Genomic DNA, 25,011 nt, shown 5'->3' on the forward strand with positions numbered 1-25,011 from the left:
TCTGCTCCACCAGGACGCACACCTGTTACGTAAGGCGGCTGGTTTTTATGCTCCTAGGCTAATACATATTCATTACTACTTCTAGAAGAGGCAGGGTTATTATAATTGGTTTCCCGAATCCAAAGTCCTCCCAGGTGCGCCTGCTTATCAGTCTCTGTTAGTCTCTTGGGGGCCGCTCAGACGGGGGAGGCTCATATTCTTCCTCCTTATCTAGTGGTCTCTTGGCCGGCTGTCAGAAGTTACTGCACGTCCGTGCAGAGTCAGCAGGTTTTCTCTGAAGAAATCCCTTTGTTCTCTTATCACCTAAACCCAGGCCTCAATGTTAACCCTTCAAATCCCTTAGTGGCACGAATTGCTGGACCATTCCTTACAACCACCACTGCGCTCCCTGCTCCTGAAGCCTCCAGGAGAGCGCTGCAGGTACCTGCTCTGCCTTGCTGCAATGACCGTGCTGTTTGGGCCTGTGCAAAAGCCTCTTTGTGTGGAGCGATCCCGAGCAGGTCCCTTGGGATGCGTTCATTTCCACGTTTGTTACCTCCTTCATCTCTTCCTCAGGAGACAGAAGGTGGCGTCCCGCACACCTTCCCTGCCTCTTACTGCCTCCCGTGTTGCCATGAGCCACTTCATTTTGACCAGGGGCCATGGAAAAGGAACAAGGCCTTTCTGGGTCATTGATGGCAGAGGGCTTTGGTCACCGCGGGCTGTTCAGCTGTGTTTGTCACGAGTTGAGGAGCCTGGCCTAGCTTCAGGGCCCCTCATCCTGGAGGGTCGAAGCACTGCTGACAGACCGGCTGAGGCGAGGGGGCAGGAGTGCGGGTTAGGCCTGAGGGACAGCTGAGACCAATCCTGTCTGCTGTTGTGTTTTTGTTTTGTTTTTTTTTCCTCCAGGAGGTCTGGAACCTGTCTTCACAGTGGGACCAAACAGACAGCTCATGGCCCACGTACCGAAAGCTACAAGAGCAAGCCCGGGCAGAAATGGCTGCATGGGAAGCCTGGTCTGAGGGGGAGGACCAACAGATACCCCAGCTACTGGCAGTGATCAACAGCGCTGAGAACAGCAGCGATCCTCTCCGCCAGGGCTCCGAGGGCGGCAGGTCCCAGGGTGGTGGGAGCAGGACGGGCACCAGGCCGCAGGGCAGGGCTTTGCCTGCTCCTCCCTGTGAGGGAGAGGTTGTCAGCAGAAAGGGAGGGATAAAAGCAGCAGCCAGACGTGGGCTGGCAGCGCCGAGTCGCCTGGTTCCCAGGTCCTGTTGCAGGGCCCTTTCAAGAGGTCCTCTGGGAAACAGCACCTGTGTGTCCAGTCCTGTTTGATGAGAGCGTCTTCTCCTTGCAGCGATTCAACAGCCAACATGCTTGGACTCCCCGTCCTCCAGCCCAGCCCAGGAGCAAGGAGGTCAGGAAGAGGTGGAGGAAGGCTGAGAACCCTGCCCCAGCAGAGGAGTTGGGAGCAGCAGCCAAGCTGGAGAGACTCCAGCCTGAGTAAGTGTGTGCCGGCTCCGTTCCCGTCCTGGGGCACTCGAGTAGCTCTTGAGTGATGTCAGGACATGTCCAGGAGCCCGGTCCCTGAGTCCTGGGCTTGCCTCTGACACCCTTTGATTCCTCCTAAAGCGGGCATGACCTTGGTTACCGCCAAGGCCTAAAACTCATCACAGGTTGGAAGGGTGGGTGCACGTGGCACCGCATGGCTGCAGGGTCTGGATGAGGGGAGAGGCAGAAGGGGTGTCTGACAGAGGCTGAGGGATCCCTTTCTGCTGTGGAGGCACTCCCACCTTCCTGCCCTCTGCCCACCTCCCTGCCCTCTGCCCAGCCCAGCCCAGCTTCTCATGCTGGGCTGGCCCCAGGGCAGTGTCCGGAGCAGGCTGCTGCAGGGCTCTGGGCACTGCCACCACAGCCCCAGTCCCTCTGAAGGGCACGGCAGCTCCTGGGGGCACAGAGGGCTCAGCCCCACAGATGGGACATCCGAGGCACAAGCCAGCCCCTGGGAGGCCTGCAGCCCCTCCGTGCCATCCCTGGGGGTCTTCAGGCAGCTCCTCCTGCCCCAGGGCCAGGGCAGCCGGGCCTGAGCTGCTGCAGCCAGAAAGGATTTGCTGGTCCCATTCCTTCCTCATCAGCTGAGATCAGGTCTCAGACAAAGAAGAGGCTGTAGCTGCATTTAGTTTGCTTAAATATGCTGAGAGCCTGGGGATAGCTGCTGCCGAGAGGCAAAACCCCTCTCTCAGCAGAAGGGATGAGGAACAAAGCCTTCATCCTGTTAGCCTGATCTCACAGTGATACCCAGGCACAAAGCTGCCAGGCTGTCACCAAGACTGTGGCAGGGTGCCGCCCCGGCCAGCAACAAGCAGCATTTCAGGAGCATCCAGCCCTATTGCTTCTTGTGCAAGTGACTGGCCGCCTTCCCGAGCCTGTCGGGCTTCTCGTGCATTCGACACCGCAAAGAAAAGGGAAGACAAGGCGGTGAGGCACAGGGAGCGAGCAAAGGCAGGGGCGGGCAGGGGCGGGCAGGGGCGCCCCGGGCACACGGGCCGGGTCCCCCCCTCAGGCCCCGAGACGCCCCCAGCCCGCCCACGACCCCTAAGATGGCGGCGCCCGCCCTGCCTGGTCAGGCGGTCGCACGGTTGCCATGGCAGCGAGCCCCAGGCAGCCGGCAGGGGGTGGGGCTCCCTTTGCCTGGCGGCTCTGGCAGCCAATCGGCGCCCGGCAACCGGTGCTGCTTCTTTCCTCTGCTCTCACTTCCGCGCTCTCCTCCTGGGCCTTGTGTTGGGTTGGGCCCGATTGCTCCTGGAGCTTGGGCACAGTGCTGCTGGGTGGCAGTCCTGTGACTGCAGGCGGGGACGAGCAAGGGATAAGTCTTTGCCACAGCATTTGCATCACGTGAAGGGAAGCTGCTCGGGATAGCACCTGAGGGCTTGGGTCTTCTTGCGCAGTTGCTGTCAAACACACTCACCAGAAAACAGACTCTAAATAGGGACCTTGTTTTGCTTGTTTCTACACGGGCTCAGGGTGATAAGGGACGTTTTTAGCCTAGAGCAGAGGAGGGTCTGAAGGGATCTCACCAATGCCTATAAATACGAGAAGAAGGTGGTTTTTCTCATATTTGTTTTTCCCCTTATATTTGTTGGTTTATTTCTTTGTCTTCTTTCTTATGAAGTTGTTACCCATCTGAACCCCCGAGTTCTCACACTTTTACCTTTTTCAATTCTCTCATTCATCCTGCTGTGAGGGGAGAGGGGAAAAAATGGCTGTGCGGTGCTTAGGTGCCTGGCAGGTTATACAGCATCAGTCCCTGTGTGTCTTCCCTTCCTCGTGCATGCTGTCTCCCACTGAATCCCACAGGAGCTGCAGAGTCATCTTTTGCCTGTGGACATCTTAATTCGGTACTGTCCCTGTGGGTGACTCCAGCTTGACTGATCCCTCCCTTTGTGAGGCTCCAGTCACTGCCTACCCTGGGCAAATGCTGTTCCCAGTTGAACCGGTTTGTGTGTGCTCAGCTGTATCCGTGTGTGCACGTTTGTGTGTGTGTACAAGACGGTGTGTTTATGTACACACATGGGCGTATTTGCTTGCTAGCGCAAGAGTGTTGGGTATTCTGGGGCAATTTCTCCTGGTTGCTGATGCAACAAGAAGCTGGGCTGGATCTTAGGGCTGAGGGACCTTTCTTGATGGCCTGAGGGGATGGTATATGGAGCATCAGGATGTTCTCAGTAGGCTCTCTTTTCCCATGGGGCTTGCAGAGGCTTCCAGCCATGCAGAGATCCAAGGATGTTGCAAGGATCCAAGGGCTTGCTCTTTCTGTGATCACAGCTTCACTCCAGTCCTTCAGGTGTACGTGAGCTGAGAAGCCTCGTCCGGTGGTGACTTTTGAGGTAAGGGCCAACAGATAGCTTGGGGGAAACTGTCTCAAGGATGCGTGCTGGCCCTAGGAACTGCAGGACAGAAGCAAACAGACACAGCTGCACAGGGTGAGAAGTAGACCCAGCTGGGTTGGGATCACTGCTGCCAAACCCTCTCACTGGGTTCCATGGTTGTGGCAGCTTCAGGCAGCTCCCCATTAATTTCCTGGACGATGTCCTCTGCCCTGACGGTTGTGGGACAGTCACGGCTGTGTACCTCAGTGACTGTTCACCATTTCTGCTGTCATCAGACACCAACAGCTTACTCCTAAATCCTACCCTCGGTCTCTCACAGCTCACAAAATGAGCTTTTTCTTTGCCTTATCCGTGGAGCAACAGGCTTTTCGGGGAGCAGCTGCTCAGCCCTGGTCTTGGCACCAGCTTTGAAAGAAGAACCAAGTCTTCAAGAAGAGCACTGGGGAGATGCAATTTTATTAGGCAGACGCTATCACAGAGTTTACTCTGGCCTGCTGTTATACACATATTATAAAGCCTCGAGAGTAAACAGAACAGTTTCATTCCGCAGTAGGTGGCCGAAGAATAAAGAAACATATTTCTAAGAAATTAGTAAATGCAAATGATACTGAGGATAAAAACTTCAATAATGATAAACAAGGAGCAGGCCTGCAAGGGAAGTCATTTGTGTAGATCATTTAAATTTATCACTAATCAGAAATATCCATGCAATCACTTTCCTAACAGCACTCTTAAGCTCCTTGTTTCTCATGCTGTAGATGAGGGGGTTCAATGCCGGTGGCACAACTGAGTACAGAACTGCCACCACCAGGTCCAGAGATGGTGAGATGGAGGGGGACTTCAGGTAGGCAAATATGGTCATGCTGAGAAACAGGGAGGCCACGGCCAGGTGAGGGAGGCACGTGGAAAAGGCTTTGAGCTGTCCCTGCTCAGAGGGCATCCTCAGTACAGCCCTGAAAATCTGCACATAGGACAGCACGATGAAAACAAAACACCCAGACGCTAAACAGAATCCAACCATAATTATCCAAACTTCCCTGAGGTAGGAGTTTGAGCAGGAGAGCTTGAGGATCTTTGGAACTTCACAGAAGAACTGGTCCACAGCATTGCCTTGGCAAAGTGTCAGAGAAAATGCATTAGCAGTGTGCAGCACAGCATGGAGAAAGCCACTGCCCCAGGCAGCTGCTGCCATCTGGGCACAAGCTCTGCTGCCCAGGAGGCTCCCGTAGTGCAGGGGCTTGCAGATGGCAACGTAGCGGTCGTAGGACATGACAGTGAGAAGATAACACTCTGCTGAAAACAAAAAGAAAAAGAAAAAGACCTGGGCAGCACATCCTGTGTAGGAAATGGCCCTGGTGTCCCAGAGGGAATTGACCACGGCTTTGGGGAGAGTGGTGGAGATGCAGCCCAGGTCGAGGAGGGCGAGGTCGAGGAGGAAGAAGTACATGGGGGTGTGGAGGCGGTGGTCGCAGGCTACGGCGGTGAGGATGAGGCCGTTGCCCAGGAGGGCAGCCAGGTAGATGGCCAGGAAGAGCGCGAAGTGCAGGAGCTGCAGCTCCCGCGTGTCTGCGAATGGCAGGAGGAGGAACTCGCTGATGGAGCTGCTGTTGGACATCTGATGCCTGTTGGGTATGGAGATCTGTACATGTAGTAAAAGGCAATGAAAAGTTAGGACAGGTTTCTCTGAGTGAACCCTATGCCATTCCTTGTAGACCTCCCCCTGCCATACTCCAATGCTTTTTGTTTCTCTGCTGGAATCTTTCATTTAGCTCCATGACATGAGCTTCATTTTTAAGGTTCAGTGTGCGATGAGGAGCAGGGGCCTCTGCTGCTGGTCTCGCGAGGGAATCAGTCCTGACCCAGTGCAGGGAGTACACAGGAACATAGCAGGAGGGCAAGGTTTTATTTTCAGATTTTGTCAGATGAAATGAATGCCCAGCCTATCTGGGCAATATGTTTCAGTACCTCGCCTCCCTCTGAGTGAAGAATTTCCTCCTAATCTCTAATCTAAATCTCCCCGCTTTTAGTTTAAAAACATTCCCCTGATCCTGTCATGATTTGATTGATCAAAAAAATAGCTCTCCATATTTTTAGAAGACCCCTTTAAATGCGGAAAAGCTGCAGTGAGGTCACCCTGCTCAGCCCCAGCTCTCTCAGCCTTTCTTCGAAGGAGAGGTGCTCCAGCATGCTGATCATCTTCATGTCAGCATGTTAACATCTGCATTCCGGTGCTACATAATGTAGTTGGCAGAAAGGAGTTTTAGGGGCAATGTTTTACACACATTCTCTTCCCCCTCTTCATGCCCACACAGTGTTCTCTGAAGTCAGAAATCCTGAGCATTTCTGCTGCACTCACAGGGAATGGTTGTGAGACCTGAGAGGCAAAGGGATTCCCTGTGGCTCAGAGCAGAGTGAGGGAGCTGGCTGGACTTGTCCCCAGCTGCCTGAGCTTTTGTAGATGGAGGGCAATCACATTTATGTTACCCTGAAAAGAAGCCAGATGCTGCTGAGACCAGATGAATCCACTGCCAATCTGTCAATGCCCAGCCTTTCTCAAGGGACCTGAACAAGGTCTCAGCACCACACCTCTAGTCAAGGACTAGAGGGGACCCCAGGGTCCCGAGGGGGCCTCGGTACTCCGTATCCGAGTACATTCTGGAAGAGCTGAAGCGGAGTAAGGTGGGCTGGTGTCCTGGGCCCTGCAGAGCAATCCCTGCTCGAGCACCATGGCAGTGCTCTGAGACTGCCCGGGGTGCCCGGAGCAGCTTCTTGGCCAGCTGGGAGAGAAACCAAGGCCAGATGTGCTCTGCCTCTCAGGTGTTTGGCACACCCTAGGGCTTCACTCTTCCCTGCGGCCTGAGTGGGGAGGGCGAGCAGAGAGATGGGGGAATATCCTGGCTCCGTGCCTAGGACAGTTGCTGGCAGTCAGTCCCAGGCCTAATCCGTGTGCTGGAAACCTCCGGGCGCTTCTCTAGCCAAGGGATGTTGGCAAATCCTGTGAGGGGGGTGACGAAAGAAACAGAGGATGCGGCTCTTTTGCAAAGCTTTCCAAAGTGCCCCACCTTGCCCCATTGTCCCTGAGGAGCGGGCAGGGCACAGAGCAGTGTCCCCCTGCTCTGACAGTCATCCCTTTTCCCGTCTCTCAAGAACTCCCTCCTCGGCCTTTCTGTCTTTTCTGTGTGCAGGGCGTTTGGGTTGCGGGACTCGGGACCTTTGGTGTTGTCCGAGAGCAGTTCCATGGCAAAGAAGAGCTGCTCTTGATTCAAAGACCTTTCTTCCAGCTGGACATCGATGAGTTGTGGCTGGAGGAGATCTACTGTCCCACTGAGATCCTCCCTGGTGAGAAGGCAGCAGCCCCCCTCTTCCTGCCCCATGTCCGCAACGGTTTGTTCTCCCTGCTCTTTGGAAAGGCCTGGGAGAAGTAGAGGATTGTCTCCGACGGTCAGGGTACAGCTTGAGTTCCCCCAAAAGAAACTGTGCCCCAGGAGCAGTTCGTCTGAGCGACCCTTTCTCTGGGAACTTGTTCTGAATGTTGCAAGCAACTTGGGCTTGCTGTGGCAGTGAGGATGTTGCTTCTCCTTGCAGATGGTGTCAAGATCGAGCCGCTGAACTGCGTGCAGCTATCGCGAGCCACCTCCTTCCCACTGCACGTGGTGAAGAACTGTGTGCAAGAGACCATCCTCTTGTACTGCTTCCTCCTGAGGAGCAAGGAGCACGTCCCCTTTGCCTTCAGGGACATTGGTGTTCTGACGTGCGAAGATGGTTTCCCGTGCATGAAGTTTTATCTGGACTGTGTCAAACGTCTGGAGAGCACTGCGGGCCTTGTTGCACTGCTCCACAGTGTAAGTTGGTGAGGTTTTGAGGGCTACTTCAATTTCTTTGGGAATCCTAGTGAAGGGTGAGGAATCCGACCGCTGTTGGCCAGCTGACGCAGCTTGCGAGCTTGGACTGGAGACTGAATTCCCCTGGGCTCATGCAGCCTCCTCCTGGTGTCTGTTTGCAGTGTGCTCCCCCCGTGTCCGGGCAGCTCCCCCGGGACGAAGAAGGCAGACAGGCAGGAAACAGCTCCTCGAGCCAAGTCCACCACTGTTATAAATGACTGAGTCCCAAATAGGATTACAATCAAAGTTTACAATTTATTAAACGAATAGAGGCGAGCAAACAGCGCTGGGTGCGCCGGGAGTCTCTGCTCCACCAGGACGCACAACTGTTACGTAAGGCGGCTGGTTTTTATGCTCCTAGGCTAATACATATTCATTACTACTTCTAGAAGAGGCAGGGTTATTATAATTGGTTTCCCGAATCCAAAGTCCTCCCAGGTGCGCCTGCTTATCAGTCTCTGTTAGTCTCTTGGGGGCCGCTCAGACGGGGAGGCTCATATTCTTCCTCCTTATCTAGTGGTCTCTTGGCCGGCTGTCAGAAGTTACTGCACGTCCGTGCAGAGTCAGCAGGTTTTCTCTGAAGAAATCCCTTTGTTCTCTTATCACCTAAACCCAGGCCTCAATGTTAACCCTTCAAATCCCTTAGTGGCACGAATTGCTGGACCATTCCTTACAACCACCACTGCGCTCCCTGCTCCTGAAGCCTCCAGGAGAGCGCTGCAGGTACCTGCTCTGCCTTGCTGCAATGACCGTGCTGTTTGGGCCTGTGCAAAAGCCTCTTTGTGTGGAGCGATCCCGAGCAGGTCCCTTGGGATGCGTTCATTTCCACGTTTGTTACCTCCTTCATCTCTTCCTCAGGAGACAGAAGGTGGCGTCCCGCACAGCTTCCCTGCCTCTTACTGCCTCCCGTGTTGCCATGAGCCACTTCATTTTGACCAGGGGCCATGGAAAAGGAACAAGGCCTTTCTGGGTCATTGATGGCAGAGGGCTTTGGTCACCGCGGGCTGTTCAGCTGTGTTTGTCACGAGTTGAGGAGCCTGGCCTAGCTTCAGGGCCCCTCATCCTGGAGGGTCGAAGCACTGCTGACAGACCGGCTGAGGCGAGGGGGCAGGAGTGCGGGTTAGGCCTGAGGGACAGCTGAGACCAATCCTGTCTGCTGTTGTGTTTTTGTTTTGTTTTTGTTTTTTTTTTTCCTCCAGGAGGTCTGGAACCTGTCTTCAAAGTGGGACCAAACAGACAGCTCATGGCCCACGTACCGAAAGCGACAAGAGCAAGCCCGGGCAGAAATGGCTGCATGGGAAGCCTGGTCTGAGGGGGAGGACCAACAGATACCCCAGGTACTGGCAGTGATCAACAGCGCTGAGAACAGCAGCGATCCTCTCCGCCAGGGCTCCGAGGGCGGCAGGTCCCAGGGTGGTGGGAGCAGGACGGGCACCAGGCCGCAGGGCAGGGCTTTGCCTGCTCCTCCCTGTGAGGGAGAGGTTGTCAGCAGAAAGGGAGGGATAAAAGCAGCAGCCAGACGTGGGCTGGCAGCGCCGAGTCGCCTGGTTCCCAGGTCCTGTTGCAGGGGCCTGCTGTGTGGCAGTCCTGTGACTGCAGGCGGGGACGAGCAAGGGATAAGTCTTTGCCACAGCATTTGCATCACGTGAAGGGAAGCTGCTCGGGATAGCACCTGAGGGCTTGGGTCTTCTTGCGCAGTTGCTGTCAAACACACTCACCAGAAAACAGACTCTAAATAGGGACCTTGTTTTGCTTGTTTCTACACGGGCTCAGGGTGATAAGGGACGTTTTTAGCCTAGAGCAGAGGAGGGTCTGAAGGGATCTCACCAATGCCTATAAATACGAGAAGAAGGTGGTTTTTTTCGTATTTGTTTTTCCCCTTATATTTGTTGGTTTATTTCTTTGTTTTCTTTCTTATGAAGTTGTTAACTATCTGAACCCCCGAGTTCTCACACTTTTTGCTTTTTCAATTCTCTCTGTTATAAATGACTGAGTCCCAAATAGGATTACAATCAAAGTTTACAATTTATTAAATGAATAGAGGCAAGCAAACAGCGCTGGGTGCGCCGGGAGTCTCTGCTCCACCAGGACGCACCCAGCGCTGTTTGCTTGCCTCTATTCATTTAATAAATTGTAAACTTTGATTGTAATCCTATTTGGGACTCAGTCATTTATAACAACTGGGGGCTCGTCCGGTATGGTCTTGGTTCCTGAATTCTGACTTGATCTAGGAGGGGCGCCCCCACCATTTGGTGGCTCCTGTTCGAGTCAGGTCGGGGCTAATGCCATCTTGAACCTGAATAAGGGCAAGCAAAGATTTAGATTTTTTTATGAGCTCCCTTTGCCGGCTGCAGCACTATATTTTGCCCGTAATTCTGCGCGCGAAGATCCGAATGAAGACGACGGAGTCGTAAGTATTTAAGGCGTATACCGTTCGGTTGGGTGGGATTCGGTTGCCTGTGTGTGTGAGAGTGTGACTGAGACGGAACGTAGTTCCGAAGCGATTGTGGAGGTCTTCTAGCCGCGGTTCCAATCTCCCGCGAGGGACTTGGCCGGTGAAGGACCGAAGCGATTCCTATAGGATTCGTGGGTGGGTGATAGGTCCTAAACCCCCTGCAAGACACTCTCACTAAGGCAACCAAGGGCTGTAGGAATTGCCACAGTAAAATTCCTAGATGGGTCAGACAAAATTGAAGACCTGGGACCAGAGAAAAGGGAGCAAATTACCAGACATACCACCAGAAAGTTCATTAGCGATAATGATTAGAAATTGGAACGATAGGGGCCCCAGAAAAGGGAAAAAGTAAATTAAAAATGGTTCAGTATTGTATGACAGAATGGCCAAAGGAGCCTTTAAGACCACATGTCTTTTGGCCCGTTTTCGGATCCTTTGAAGACTGGGTTTGCCAGGCCTTAAATATACATGTTAATTCAAAGGAACCTTTTAGCCAGGAGGAAAGTGATTATGCAGGATTATGGATCAGGATCTCACGTCCTTTTCCAGCCTCAATATTTACACTAAAAGCAGACGAGAAGTTTGACGAAGAAGAGAACAAAAAAGTAAAAAATAAAAAAAAAAGGAAAAAGAAAAAGATGATGAATGGGAGTCATTGGATAACCTACCACCTCTATATCCTAACAATCCACCCCCGGTGGTGCATCTTGTAATCCTGTTTTGTTCTTAAATGTTTTGACTGTGTCAAGGAGGAAGGTGGGAGCATTATCTAAGTAACAGTTTAGAAGTTTGGGTATATTCGCGGTGGTGTTCGGTCAGTTTCCCAAGTATCGGGGGAGGGGGGCTGACTGATTATCAAAGTGGTAGAACGGAGAGCCACTTCTTTGGTGGTTCGGGCCTGAGCCCTGGGAATTCGGTAAGAAGGGGGAGAGCGAATTTATTTAGGCCTCAATACCTTTTTAAACCCCCATCTTGACGGATACACAGGAGTGATTCCTTGTTTTGTGTAGGCTTACTAACAAAGTGCATGAGAAAAATTAGCATTTGGCTTGAAATTCGGTCTTATTGAAATGTAAATTTTGTGGAAAAGGTGGTATTGTTTGTCTAGAAGACAGAAGGCTGAGTGCTTCAGGTGTTTTTTCCGAAGTCCTGCGGATTTATGATTGGAATGGGGCTCATTAATAATCTGAAATAGTAAAGTTTGTATGTGGAAAGAAGAGTTTAATCCCAGAGAATTGGGACATTTGGGAAGAAGATTAGGAAAAGATAGTAAAAACCTGCAATAAAAAGGTTTGCGTGGAAATTGAAACAAGGGACAGTAACTAATATAAATAAATAAAAGGGAATGGGAAATCAAGGAAAAGGGGAAAATCCAAAAAAAAAGACGTCCTAAAAAAAAAAAAAAAGCCTCCTTGGGTGCATATTGGCACATTGGAAGGATATTGTTAGAAATGGGGGCACAGAAAGCAAGAGGACTTTCACTAAGTATTGCAATCAATGGTGGCCACTATATAAACTAAATGGCCACTTTATGGATCAATCGACTATAACAGTGTCTTGCAATTAATGTTTTTGAGGAGAGAAGGAAAATAGGATGAAATGTTGTATAGTGATATGTTGTTTCAGCATGTTGGAGGGAAAAGGTTTGGAATTAAGTTGGCCCCTGACTGAGCCTTTGGTGTTGGCATTAGAAAAGTACGGGCTGGAGAAAGATAAAGGAAGTGTTAAAAGGATTGTTGAAGGTGTTAAAGGTTGTGTGGCATGTAGTATTTAACAGAGCTGTTTGAAGTTGAATGAGCAGGGAAAGAGGATGTAGGAATGTTAATAGTTCCGTCTCAACCCGAGGCTGAGATCAGGGAAAGAGGATGTAGGAATGTTAATAGTTCCGTCTCAACCCGAGGCTGAGATCTCTAAATCGCGGGTGTGAACCCTCTGGGGCAGGGGGACCGTGATGGGTCCGAGAGAGTTGTCGTGGAAACAGAAAAGCAGCTAACTCTTGAAACAACCTGAGTTCCTGTGTGAGCTCAGATTGCCAATGGGACCGCTCAGGGAACTTTCAACCATTGCATTCCCCTGACCGACCCCCTCACTGAGACCCTAATCACCCCGGAAATTATGTAAATACTAAAATCTGGTTAAATTGGGAAATGAGAATCTGTTCCAACAAGGTCCAAAAGAAACCCCTATGGAATTTATGGAATTTTTGAATTTCTGGACCAACTTTGAAATGCAATGGAAAAAAAAAATGGACCTGGCTTAAAAAAAAAAAAAAAAAGAGAGAGAGAGAGGCAACTGGCTAGCCTCTTTCCAGGGCAATCAGCCCCTGATATCAGAAAGAAATTGTCTTAGGCTGCAGGACAAACTTACAACAGTCAGGAATGATGGGGACCTGGGGCATCTACCCTAGCAGGTCCACTAGTTGAAATAAAGCTAGGAAACGAAGACAGAGGCTTGAATTTTTTGTTGGTTATGGGAGCTTCTTTCTCTGTGTTAATTAGGCTGTAAATGTAATAGGAGCAACATATTCAGTGTTAAATAGTTTAAAAGGACGATTAGGAACTAAGACAACTACAATAATTGGAGCCACAGGGAAAGAGGAGGAATGGTCATTCTTACAACCCCTTGATTTGCGTTTTGGGGGTAAGGAACTAACCCATGAATTTTAGTATGTACCAGAATGCCCGATGCCACTCTTGGGACGGGATCTATTAGCCAAATTAGATGCAACAATAACCTTTGAGGATGGAGAATTAATAATGAAGGTACCTGAGTCCAAAGTAGGCCAAATCCTAATGATCAAAGATAAACCCTTTGTTAATATTCCAAGAGAAGCAGAAAATGCAGTTATAGCAACAGTACGGGAAACAGATGTACCAGGGAAGTCGAAACTGGCACAACTGGTAAAGGTGGAATTAAAGGAAGGAGCCAAACCTGTTTGAATCAAACAATATCCACTTAAGATAGAAGCTAGGCACAGGAATGGTGAAAATTATTGACAAATTTCTCAAATATCAGATTCTGGAAGAATGTAAATCGGAATACAATACTCCAATTTTTCCAGTAAAGAAGCCGAATGGCGAGTATAGATTTGTACAAGATCTTAGAGCAATAAATGAAATAACAAAGGACATTCACCCGGTAGTAGCTAATCCTTACACATTGTTAACATCTGTGAAAGGGAAATATAAATGGTTTACCGTGATAGATTTAAAGGATGCCTTCTTTTGCATACCTCTTGATAAAGATAGTAGAAAATTATTTGCCTTCAAATGGGAAAACGTATTGAAGTTTTTGGACCACATATGGTAACAACCGTTTTGGAACAAAGGGGGGGGGGGGCACTGGTTATCACCCAGCTGGATGATGAAATATCAGGCAATCCTAACTGAACAAGATGACATAACCTTGAAAACGACTAACCTGTTATATCCAGCAGTATTTCTAGGAACCGTTCCAGAAGAAGGACCGTTGGAACACAGTTGTGTGGAAATAATCGAACATACGCCAGCCACAAAGATTTGAAGGATGTACCCCTTGAAAGGTATTCAGTGGGAATACCACACTCCGTGGCACCCACAAAGCTCAGGGAAAGTAGAAAGGATGAATCAAACAATAAAACAACAATTGGCTAAGTTAATGATCAAGACACAGCTGCCCTGGACGAAATGCTTACCATTGGCACTTTTAAACATAAGAACTAAACCACACAGTGAGACTGGTTATCATCATATGAAATGTTATATGGTATGCCTTATTCTCAAGGGATGCCCCTAGGGAACAATGTAGTTGAGGATCATAGTATCCAGAAATACATAATTACCATTGGAAGGAGATTACAGGAGATAAGAGAAATTGGGATGATGACTCAGACACCACCTTTAGGATTTGCTATTCATAAAATACAACCAGGAGACAAGGTCTTAATAAAAACCTGGAGAGAAGAATCATTGAACCCCCGATGGGAGGGACTGTACCTTGTTTTACTTACTACTGAAACAGCTGTGAGAACAGCAGAAAGGGGTTGGACCCACGCATCCAGAATAAAAGGACCAATAACTACCGAAGCCTGGAGGGTTGAGTCCACTCCTGGGGAACTGAAACTGAGACTAAAGAGGAACTGATATCCCAGCAATGAGGTTCTGCATGAATTAAGGGCACTGGATAAAGAGGACAAGGCTGAAGGGAGGAAAGGGAGAAGGCAAGACTGGGGTAGGACCCTCCACTGCGGCGTGTATGGTCTACCGAGGGAGGCAACCCCTATGGGTATTGACCGCCAAGTGAGAGTGCCTCGACCGGACTTCTCCCACACCAAGATCAGTTTGTCCTGAGAAAAATAACATGAGAACCTTTTAAACCCATAATAAAATTGTGATTAGTTTTTCCAGGAGCTGGATCACCCTGAAGGGTTGAATGGTAACACAAGCTCTGAAAGCGGGCCCAACCCCATGATTGAAGGCGCTTCCCACACTTTCAAGATTGGACGGCGAAAAAGGCTTATAATATGACAGGTCGCCAAAGAGAACTGAATTGTGACTGTAAGTGGAAACCCAACGTGGGAGCTTGGAAGCGTGCATATACGAGTACAAACGGGGCAGACATTGTAACAGGACCACTCGGTAACAAGGACACTCTGTATTATCACGCCCCAAAGGGTAAAGATGGATGGGATGGCCATTTTCCAAACGGGACGTGGGCCCTAAAGAGACATTATTGGGTGTGTGGCAAACATGCTTACAAGAGGCTACCCGGAAACTGGTCGGGAATATGCTATGTGGGGTACATAAGACCCTTGTTCTTTTTATTGTCACAAACACAAGGAAATCATTTAGGAATAAGATTATATGATGACCTGAACAGAGTAAAACGATCTATTGATACTTCCTTATCCGGGGATAGTGCCCAAAAATGGGGAAAGGATGAATGGCCTCCTGAAAGAATCATACAGCATTATGGGCCAGCTACGTGGAACCCGAATGAGTTGGTATCAGGAGCCCGAGAACCTATTTATAATTTGAACCGAACAATTAGGTCGCAAGCTATCCTCGAAGTTGTAACCAATCAAACAGCGACGACCTTGGATCTTCTGGCTGATCAATCCACTCAGATGAGGAATGCTATCTTTCAACGTAGAATGGTCTTAGACTATTTACTAGCAGAAGAAGGGGGAGTGTGTGGAAAACTGAACGATTCTAATTGTTGTTTACAAATTGATGATAATGGAAAAGTGGTTCAGCAGATAACAAAAGAAATTAAAAAGCTAGCCCACGTCCCAGTACAAACTTGGAAGGGTATGGATTGGGATTTCTTTCCATGGTTGCCCGGTGGACCATGGGTTAAAAGAATGCTATTTTTATTTTTATGTGGTGTAATGACATTATTGTTTATACCTTGTATGATACCTTGCTTTACGTTGTTGATACGGCGGATAATAAATAGCACCCAATTTGTGATGACTTTGGGAGAGAAAAGGTGATGTGTCGATAATGATGCTTAAGAAATGGACACCCCGAGAACTGACTGATGAAATCCAACTGCTACTAACAAAAGTTGAAGAAGAGACACGAATTGATGATATTAAAAAAAAAAAAAGGGAGGAATTGTAAGGAATAGTCCAGCAATTCGTGCCACTAAGGGGTGTGAAGGGTTAACATTGAGGCCTGGGTTTAGGCGAGAAGAGAACAAAGGGATTTCTTCAGAGAAAAACTGCTGACTTTGCACAGACGTGCAGTAACTTCTGACAGCCAGCCAAGAGACCACTAGATAAGGAGGAAGAATATGAGCCTCCCCGTCTGAGCGGCCCCCGAGAAACCAACAGAGACTGATAAGCAGGCGCACCTGGGAGGACTTTGGATTCGGGAAACCAATTATAATAACCCTGCCTCTTCTAGAAGTAGTAATGAATATGTATTAGCCTAGGAGCATAAAAACCAGCCGCCTTAAGTAACAGGTGTGCGTCCTGGTGGAGCAGAGACTCCCGGCGCACCCAGCGCTGTTTGCTCGCCTCTATTCGTTTAATAAATTGTAAACTTTGATTGTAATCTTATTTGGGACTCAGTCATTTATAACATCTCATTCATCCTGCTGTGAGGGGAGAGGGGAAAAAACGGCTGTGCGGTGCTTAGGTGCCTGGCAGGTTATACAGCATCAGTCCCTGTGTGTCTTCCCTTCCTTGTGCATGCTGTCTCCCACTGAATCCCACAGGAGCTGCAGAGTCATCTTTTGCCTGTGGACATCTTAATTCGGTACTGTCCCTGTGGGTGACTCCAGCTTGACTGATCCCTCCCTTTGTGAGGCTCCAGTCACTGCCTACCCTGGGCAAATGCTGTTCCCAGTTGAACCGGTTTGTGTGTGCTCAGCTGTATCCGTGTGTGCACGTTTGTGTGTGTGTACAAGACGGTGTGTTTATGTACACACATGGGCGTATTTGCTTGCTAGCGCAAGAGTGTTGGGTATTCTGGGGCAATTTCTCCTGGCTGCTGATGCAACAAGAAGCTGGGCTGGATCTTAGGGCTGAGGGACCTTTCTTGATGGCCTGAGGGGATGGTATATGGAGCATCAGGATGTTCTCAGTAGGCTCTCTTTTCCCATGGGGCTTGCAGAGGCTTCCAGCCATGCAGAGATCCAAGGATGTTGCAAGGATCCAAGGGCTTGCTCTTTCTGTGATCACAGCTTCACTCCAGTCCTTCAGGTGTACGTGAGCTGAGAAGCCTCGTCCGGTGGTGACTTTTGAGGTAAGGGCCAACAGATAGCTTGGGGGAAACTGTCTCAAGGATGCGTGCTGGCCCTAGGAACTGCAGGACAGAAGCAAACAGACACAGCTGCACAGGGTGAGAAGTAGACCCAGCTGGGTTGGGATCACTGCTGCCAAACCCTCTCACTGGGTTCCATGGTTGTGGCAGCTTCAGGCAGCTCCCCGTTAATTTCCTGGAGGATGTCCTCTGCCCTGACAGTTGTGGGACAGTCACGGCTGTGTACCTCAGTGACTGTTCACCATTTCTGCTGTCATCAGACACCAACAGCTTACTCCTAAATCCTACCCTCGGTCTCTCACAGCTCACAAAATGAGCTTTTTCTTTGCCTTATCCGTGGAGCAACAGGCTTTTCGGGGAGCAGCTGCTCAGCCCTGGTCTTGGCACCAGCTTTGAAAGAAGAACCAAGTCTTCAAGAAGAGCACTGGGGAGATGCAATTTTATTAGGCAGACGCTATCACAGAGTTTACTCTGGCCTGCTGTTATACACATATTATAAAGCCTCGAGAGTAAACAGAACAGTTTCATTCCGCAGTAGGTGGCCGATGAATAAAGAAACATATTTCTAAGAAATTAGTAAATGCAAATGATACTGAGGATAAAAACTTCAATAATGATAAACAAGGAGCAGGCCTGCAAGGGAAGTCATTTGTGTAGATAGAGGGGAAATTTATCACTAATCAGAAATATCCATGCAATCACTTTCCTAACAGCACTCTTAAGCTCCTTGTTTCTCATGCTGTAGATGAGGGGGTTCAATGCCGGTGGCACAACTGAGTACAGAACTGCCACCACCAGGTCCAGAGATGGTGAGATGGAGGGGGACTTCAGGTAGGCAAATATGGTCATGCTGAGAAACAGGGAGGCCACGGCCAGGTGAGGGAGGCACGTGGAAAAGGCTTTGAGCTGTCCCTGCTCAGAGGGCATCCTCAGTACAGCCCTGAAAATCTGCACATAGGACAGCACGATGAAAACAAAACACCCAGACGCTAAACAGAATCCAACCATAATTATCCAAACTTCCCTGAGGTAGGAGTTTGAGCAGGAGAGCTTGAGGATCTTTGGAACTTCACAGAAGAACTGGTCCACAGCATTGCCTTGGCAAAGTGTCAGAGAAAATGCATTAGCAGTGTGCAGCACAGCATGGAGAAAGCCACTGCCCCAGGCAGCTGCTGCCATCTGGGCACAAGCTCTGCTGCCCAGGAGGCTCCCATAGTGCAGGGGCTTGCAGATGGCAACGTAGCGGTCGTAGGACATGACAGTGAGAAGATAACACTCTGCTGAAAACAAAAAGAAAAAGAAAAAGACCTGGGCAGCACATCCTGTATAAGGAAATGGCCCTGGTGTCCCAGAGGGAGTTGACCACGGCTTTGGGGAGAGTGGTGGAGATGCAGCCCAGGTCGAGGAGGGCGAGGTCGAGGAGGAAGAAGTACATGGGGGTGTGGAGGCGGTGGTCGCAGGCTGCGGCGGTGAGGATGAGGCCGTTGCCCAGGAGGGCAGCCAGGTAGATGGCCAGGAAGAGCGCGAAGTGCAGGAGCTGCAGCTCCCGCGTGTCTGCGAATGGCAGGAGGAGGAACTCGCTGATGGAGCTGCTGTTGGACATCTGATGCCTGTTGGGTATGGAGATCTGTACATGTAGTAAAAGGCAATGAAAAGTTAGGACAGGTTTCTCTGAGTGAACCCTATGCCATTCCTTGTAGACCTCCCCCTGCCATACTCCAATGCTTTTTGTTTCTCTGCTGGAATCTTTCATTTAGCTCCATGACATGAGCTTCATTTTTAAGGTTCAGTGTGCGATGAGGAGCAGGGGCCTCTGCTGCTGGTCTCGCGAGGGAATCAGTCCTGACCCAGTGCAGGGAGTACACAGGAACATAGCAGGAGGGCAAGGTTTTATTTTCAGATTTTGTCAGATGAAATGAATGCCCAGCCTATCTGGGCAATATGTTTCAGTACCTCGCCTCCCTCTGAGTGAAGAATTTCCTCCTAATCTCTAATCTAAATCTCCCCGCTTTTAGTTTAAAAACATTCCCCTGATCCTGTCATGATTTGATTGATCAAAAAAATAGCTCTCCATATTTTTAGAAGACCCCTTTAAATGCGGAAAAGCTGCAGTGAGGTCACCCTGCTCAGCCCCAGCTCTCTCAGCCTTTCTTCGAAGGAGAGGTGCTCCAGCATGCTGATCATCTTCATGTCAGCATGTTAACATCTGCATTCCGCTGCTACATAATGTAGTTGGCAGAAAGGAGTTTTAGGGGCAATGTTTTACACACATTCTCTTCCCCCTCTTCATGCCCACACAGTGTTCTCTGAAGTCAGAAATCCTGAGCATTTCTGCTGCACTCACAGGGAATGGTTGTGAGACCTGAGAGGCAAAGGGATTCCCTGTGGCTCAGAGCAGAGTGAGGGAGCTGGCTGGACTTGTCCCCAGCTGCCTGAGCTTTTGTAGATGGAGGGCAATCACATTTATGTTACCCTGAAAAGAAGCCAGATGCTGCTGAGACCAGATGAATCCACTGCCAATCTGTCAATGCCCAGCCTTTCTCAAGGGACCTGAACAAGGTCTCAGCACCACACCTCTAGTCAAGGACTAGAGGGGACCCCAGGGTCCCGAGGGGGCCTCGGTACTCCGTATCCGAGTACATTCTGGAAGAGCTGAAGCGGAGTAAGGTGGGCTGGTGTCCTGGGCCCTGCAGAGCAATCCCTGCCCGAGCACCGTGGCAGTGCTCTGAGACTGCCCGGGGTGCCCGGAGCAGCTTCTTGGCCAGCTGGGAGAGAAACCAAGGCCAGATGTGCTCTGCCTCTCAGGTGTTTGGCACACCCTAGGGCTTCACTCTTCCCTGCGGCCTGAGTGGGGAGGGCGAGCAGAGAGATGGGGGAATATCCTGGCTCCGTGCCTAGGACAGTTGCTGGCAGTCAGTCCCAGGCCTAATCCGTGTGCTGGAAACCTCCGGGCGCTTCTCTAGCCAAGGGATGTTGGCAAATCCTGTGAGGGGGGGTGACGAAAGAAACAGAGGATGCGGCTCTTTTGCAAAGCTTTCCAAAGTGCCCCACCTTGCCCCATTGTCCCTGAGGAGCGGGCAGGGCACAGAGCAGTGTCCCCCTGCTCTGACAGTCATCCCTTTTCCCGTCTCTCAAGAACTCCCTCCTCGGCCTTTCTGACTTTTCTGTGTGCAGGGAGTTTGGGTTGCGGGACTCGGGACCTTTGGTGTTGTCCGAGAGCAGTTCCATGGCAAAGAAGAGCTGCTCTTGATTCAAAGACCTTTCTTCCAGCTGGACATCGATGAGTTGTGGCTGGAGGAGATCTACTGTCCCACTGAGATCCTCCCTGGTGAGAAGGCAGCAGCCCCCCCCTTCCTGCCCCATGTCCGGAACGGTTTGTTCTCCCTGCTCTTTGGAAAGGCCTGGGAGAAGTAGAGGATTGTCTCCGACGGTCAGGGTGCAGCTTGAGTTCCCCCAAAAGAAACTGTGCCCCAGGAGCAGTTCCTCTGAGTGACCCTTTCTCTGGGAACTTGTTCTGAATGTTGCAAGCAACTTGGGCTTGCTGTGGCAGTGAGGATGTTGCTTCTCCTTGCAGATGGTGTCAAGATCGAGCCGCTGAACTGCGTGCAGCTATCGCGAGCCACCTCCTTCCCACTGCACGTGGTGAAGAACTGTGTGCAAGAGACCATCCTCTTGTACTGCTTCCTCCTGAGGAGCAAGGAGCACGTCCCCTTTGCCTTCAGGGACATTGGTGTTCTGACGTGCGAAGATGGTTTCCCGTGCGTGAAGTTTTATCTGGACTGTGTCAAACGTCTGGAGAGCACTGCGGGCCTTGTTGCACTGCTCCACAGTGTAAGTTGGTGAGGTTTTGAGGGCTACTTCAACTTCTTTGGGAATCCTAGTGAAGGGTGAGGAATCCGACCGCTGTTGGCCAGCCCGGACATGGCAGGCCAGTCAAATGCCCTTCCCCTCGCTTGCCCCCTTAGCTGCTTTCTCCGTTAACAAAGAGAGTTTCTTCTGAGCATCTGGATGCTTGCCCCTGCAAAAAGCCTGGCAGTGTTACTGTACAGCCTCCATATTCTGCCATGCAGCTCCTCCAGAGCAGAACAAAGGTTCATGGAAGAGGCTTTGGAGGAGGGCTTTGGAGAGAAGGCTTTCTTTTGGCTTGGAAGACAGGTTTGCTTCCTGTCAATGAGAGCCGTGAGAAAACCGCCTCAGAAACCCTCCAGCAGGTCTGTGTCTCTTTGCAGAGAATGTGGCCGGCACATCTGACCGCCTTCAGTGGCGAGACCACCACTCGTGGGATCCAGATGTTCCCAAGGTGAGTGCATTTCCTCTGCAGCCCTTGGCTGACCCAGCGGGAGGCTTCCCACCTCCTGCTTTGGACCGTGCGCGGCTGGGTCTCCACCTTCAGCACCCAGTCAGGGCTAAATCCCGGGGAGACTGGTTCCTGCTTAACTAATGCTGAGTTTCGGCTACGAGTGTCTTCACCTGGAGCGGAGGGGCATTGTGGTTGTGTTCCTTGTGCCCGCGCTGTTCCGATTCCCGTCAAAGAGAGTTGCCTGCATGTGGAGGGGAATTTAGGCTACCTTTTCTGGTGCTGCGGGAAGACTGACAACAAACCCCATGCATGGGCATGACGGAAAAGGGATGCCATGCCTCGTGCAACACCAGGAGGATTACTGCCAGCAAGCTGCAACGGGTAGGAGGCCAGCCTTCTTCAAGCCCGTGTCATCGTTTGGTTGCCAGGTTTCATCTGACTGTGAGGAGAAGGCCAGAGGCCAAAGCTTCCACCACCTCACAGGAGGAAGCTTCAGGAGAGCGCAGGATCAGAAGAGGTAAGGGAACAGGTCCCTGCTGTCTGGAGGTGGTCCCTGTCCCATGCTGGCTGACTTGAACCAGGTTAAAAGGCAGTGCCCACGCGGCTGCTCTGAAGAGCTTCCTCCTTTCCTAGTTTCAGAGAGCCATCCTGGCAAGCTGCTGCAGAGGAGGAAGAAGCTTTCCCTCCCCATCCTGACAAGCTGGGAGCCGGGCACAAGGCAGCAAGATGTGGAGAAGAAGCCGTCTACCAGGTGAGACCCCTGGGGGAAAGGAGGAAGGAGCCACTTGCAGCCACACAGGAGAGATGTCCCCTTTGGACCCACCAGCCGCAGGGTGGCTCCTGACACACGTCCCAGCGGAGGCCGCTCTCTCAACGGATGGCAAGCGTGCAGCACGTTTGCCTGAGACTGGCACACCAGCTTCATTTTCCACCAGGGCCCCGATCCCTGGGGGAGCTGAATGCAGGGCCTTGTTGCAGAAGCTCTTCTCCCTTCAGGAGCCCCCCCACATTGCAGCAGAGTCCATCTTCTTGTCTGTGGGAGCAAATGTCCCCTGCCTTCATTCTAACATGTCTCACCGTGGCTTAGGATTGCCGTGGCCCCTGCTGTTTCTTCCAGCCTAAGGAGCTGTGATACCAGATGGAAAAGTTTCTTTCAGGCATTTTTTTCAAACGCTATCCCAAACGTTGTGGCAGGCACAAGAGAGTGCTGAGGTAGGGAGATGGCATGACTGCCCTCCTTACCTGACGGCTTTCTCAAATGTTACTGGCTCCCCTCCGCAGCGATAATCTGTTTTCCACCCGTAAGCGCACCGTGTTTCAGGGCCACAGAGGAGAAGCTGAAGTAAAGCCCGGGTGGGCCATAATGGTGTCTCTCGGCTCCTGTCCTTGCACAAGACACCGCTCCTCTCCTTCTTCCACCAAAAAGGGCCTGGATGCGGGCATCCCGAGCCTTCCTGAAGGCAGGTGGTGCCACAGCTTCGCGTTTGGCTCTCTCTGTCTCTGCTGAAGAGAACACGGCCAGTCCAATACGCCCGCTCGCTGCGGAACTGCCGTCTGCTGCAGAGGCTGACGCAGCTTGCGAGCGCGGACTGGAGACCGAATTCCCCTGGGCTCATGCAGCCTCCTCCTGGTGTCTGTTTGCAGTGTGCTCCCCCCGTGTCCAGGCAGCTCCCCCGGGACGAAGAAGGCAGACAGGCAGGAAACAGCTCCTCGAGCCAAGTCCACCACTGTTATAAATGACTGAGTCCCAAGTAGGATTACAATCAAAGTTTACAATTTATTAAACGAATAGAGGCGAGCAAACAGCGCTGGGTGCGCCGGGAGTCTCTGCTCCACCAGGACGCACACCTGTTACGTAAGGCGGCTGGTTTTTATGCTCCTAGGCTAATACATATTCATTACTACTTCTAGAAGAGGCAGGGTTATTATAATTGGTTTCCCGAATCCAAAGTCCTCCCAGGTGCGCCTGCTTATCAGTCTCTGTTAGTCTCTTGGGGGCCGCTCAGACGGGGAGGCTCATATTCTTCCTCCTTATCTAGTGCTCTCTTGGCCGGATGTCAGAAGTTACTGCACGTCCGTGCAGAGTCAGCAGGTTTTCTCTGAAGAAATCCCTTTGTTCTCTTATCACCTAAACCCAGGCCTCAATGTTAACCCTTCAAATCCCTTAGTGGCACGAATTGCTGGACCATTCCTTACAACCACCACTGCGCTCCCTGCTCCTGAAGCCTCCAGGAGAGCGCTGCAGGTACCTGCTCTGCCTTGCTGCAATGACCGTGCTGTTTGGGCCTGTGCAAAAGCCTCTTTGTGTGGAGCGATCCCGAGCAGGTCCCTTGGGATGCGTTCATTTCCACGTTTGTTACCTCCTTCATCTCTTCCTCAGGAGACAGAAGGTGACGTCCCGCACACATTCCCTGCCTCTTACTGCCTCCCGTGTTGCCATGAGCCACTTCATTTTGACCAGGGGCCATGGAAAAGGAACAAGGCCTTTCTGGGTCATTGATGGCAGAGGGCTTTGGTCACCGCGGGCTGTTCAGCTGTGTTTGTCACGAGTTGAGGAGCCTGGCCTAGCTTCAGGGCCCCTCATCCTTGAGTGTTGAAGCACTGCTGACAGACTGGCTGAGGCGAGGGGGCAGGAGTGCGGGTTAGGCCTGAGGGACAGCTGAGACCAATCCTGTCTGCTGTTGTGTTTTTGTTTTGTTTTGTTTTGTTTTTTTTCCTCCAGGAGGTCTGGAACCTGTCTTCACAGTGGGACCAAACAGACAGCTCATGGCCCACGTACCGAAAGCTACAAGAGCAAGCCCGGGCAGAAATGGCTGCATGGGAAGCCTGGTCTGAGGGGGAGGACCAACAGATACCCCAGGTACTGGCAGTGATCAACAGCGCTGAGAACAGCAGCGATCCTCTCCGCCAGGGCTCCGAGGGCGGCAGGTCCCAGGGTGGTGGGAGCAGGACGGGCACCAGGCCGCAGGGCAGGGCTTTGCCTGCTCCTCCCTGTGAGGGAGAGGTTGTCAGCAGAAAGGGAGGGATAAAAGCAGCAGCCAGACGTGGGCTGGCAGCGCCGAGTCGCCTGGTTCCCAGGTCCTGTTGCAGGGCCCTTTCAAGAGGTCCTCTGGGAAACAGCACCTGTGTGTCCAGTCCTGTTTGATGAGAGCGTCTTCTCCTTGCAGCGATTCAACAGCCAACATGCTTGGACTCCCCGTCCTCCAGCCCAGCCCAGGAGCAAGGAGGTCAGGAAGAGGTGGAGGAAGGCTGAGAACCCTGCCCCAGCAGAGGAGTTGGGAGCAGCAGCCAAGCTGGAGAGACTCCAGCCTGAGTAAGTGTGTGCCGGCTCCGTTCCCGTCCTGGGGCACTCGAGTAGCTCTTGAGTGATGTCAGGACATGTCCAGGAGCCTGGTCCCTGAGTCCTGGGCTTGCCTCTGACAGCCTTTGATTCCTCCTAAAGCGGGCATGACCTTGGTTACCGCCAAGGCCTAAAACTCATCACAGGTTGGAAGGGTGGGTGCACGTGGCACCGCATGGGTGCAGGGTCTGGATGAGGGGAGAGGCAGAAGGGGTGTCTGACAGAGGCTGAGGGATCCCTTTCTGCTGTGGAGGCACTCCCACCTTCCTGCCCTCTGCCCACCTCCCTGCCCTCTGCCCAGCCCAGCCCAGCTTCTCATGCTGGGCTGGCCCCAGGGCAGTGTCCGGAGCAGGCTGCTGCAGGGCTCTGGGCACTGCCACCACAGCCCCAGTCCCTCTGAAGGGCACGGCAGCTCCTGGG

The 25,011-nt window shown here is 51.4% G+C and overlaps 1 protein-coding gene across 2 annotated transcripts in view; it reads left to right on the forward strand.

Annotated features, from left to right (window-relative positions):
- LOC310890873 (uncharacterized protein) overlaps positions 1–24,997 on the forward strand; it is a 46,651-nt gene extending 21,654 nt beyond the window's left edge. Inside the window, exons 3-4 of one of the 2 annotated variants that reach the window (XM_083853184.1) lie at positions 8,947–9,084; positions 24,419–24,997. In XM_083853184.1, coding sequence (XP_083709310.1) covers positions 8,947–9,084; positions 24,419–24,568 — 288 coding nt within the window. In that variant the 3' untranslated portion in view covers positions 24,569–24,997. Of the gene's footprint in view, positions 1–6,802; positions 7,709–8,946; positions 15,844–24,418 lie in introns of those variants that run through there. The other variant, XR_014577343.1, reaches the window with a different exon arrangement.
- Positions 24,998–25,011: the final 14 nt, after the last annotated feature.

Source organism: Anser anser (genome assembly GCF_964211835.1).
Source record: "Anser anser genome assembly, contig: HAP1_SCAFFOLD_124, whole genome shotgun sequence".
Taxonomy (NCBI): domain Eukaryota; kingdom Metazoa; phylum Chordata; class Aves; order Anseriformes; family Anatidae; genus Anser; species Anser anser.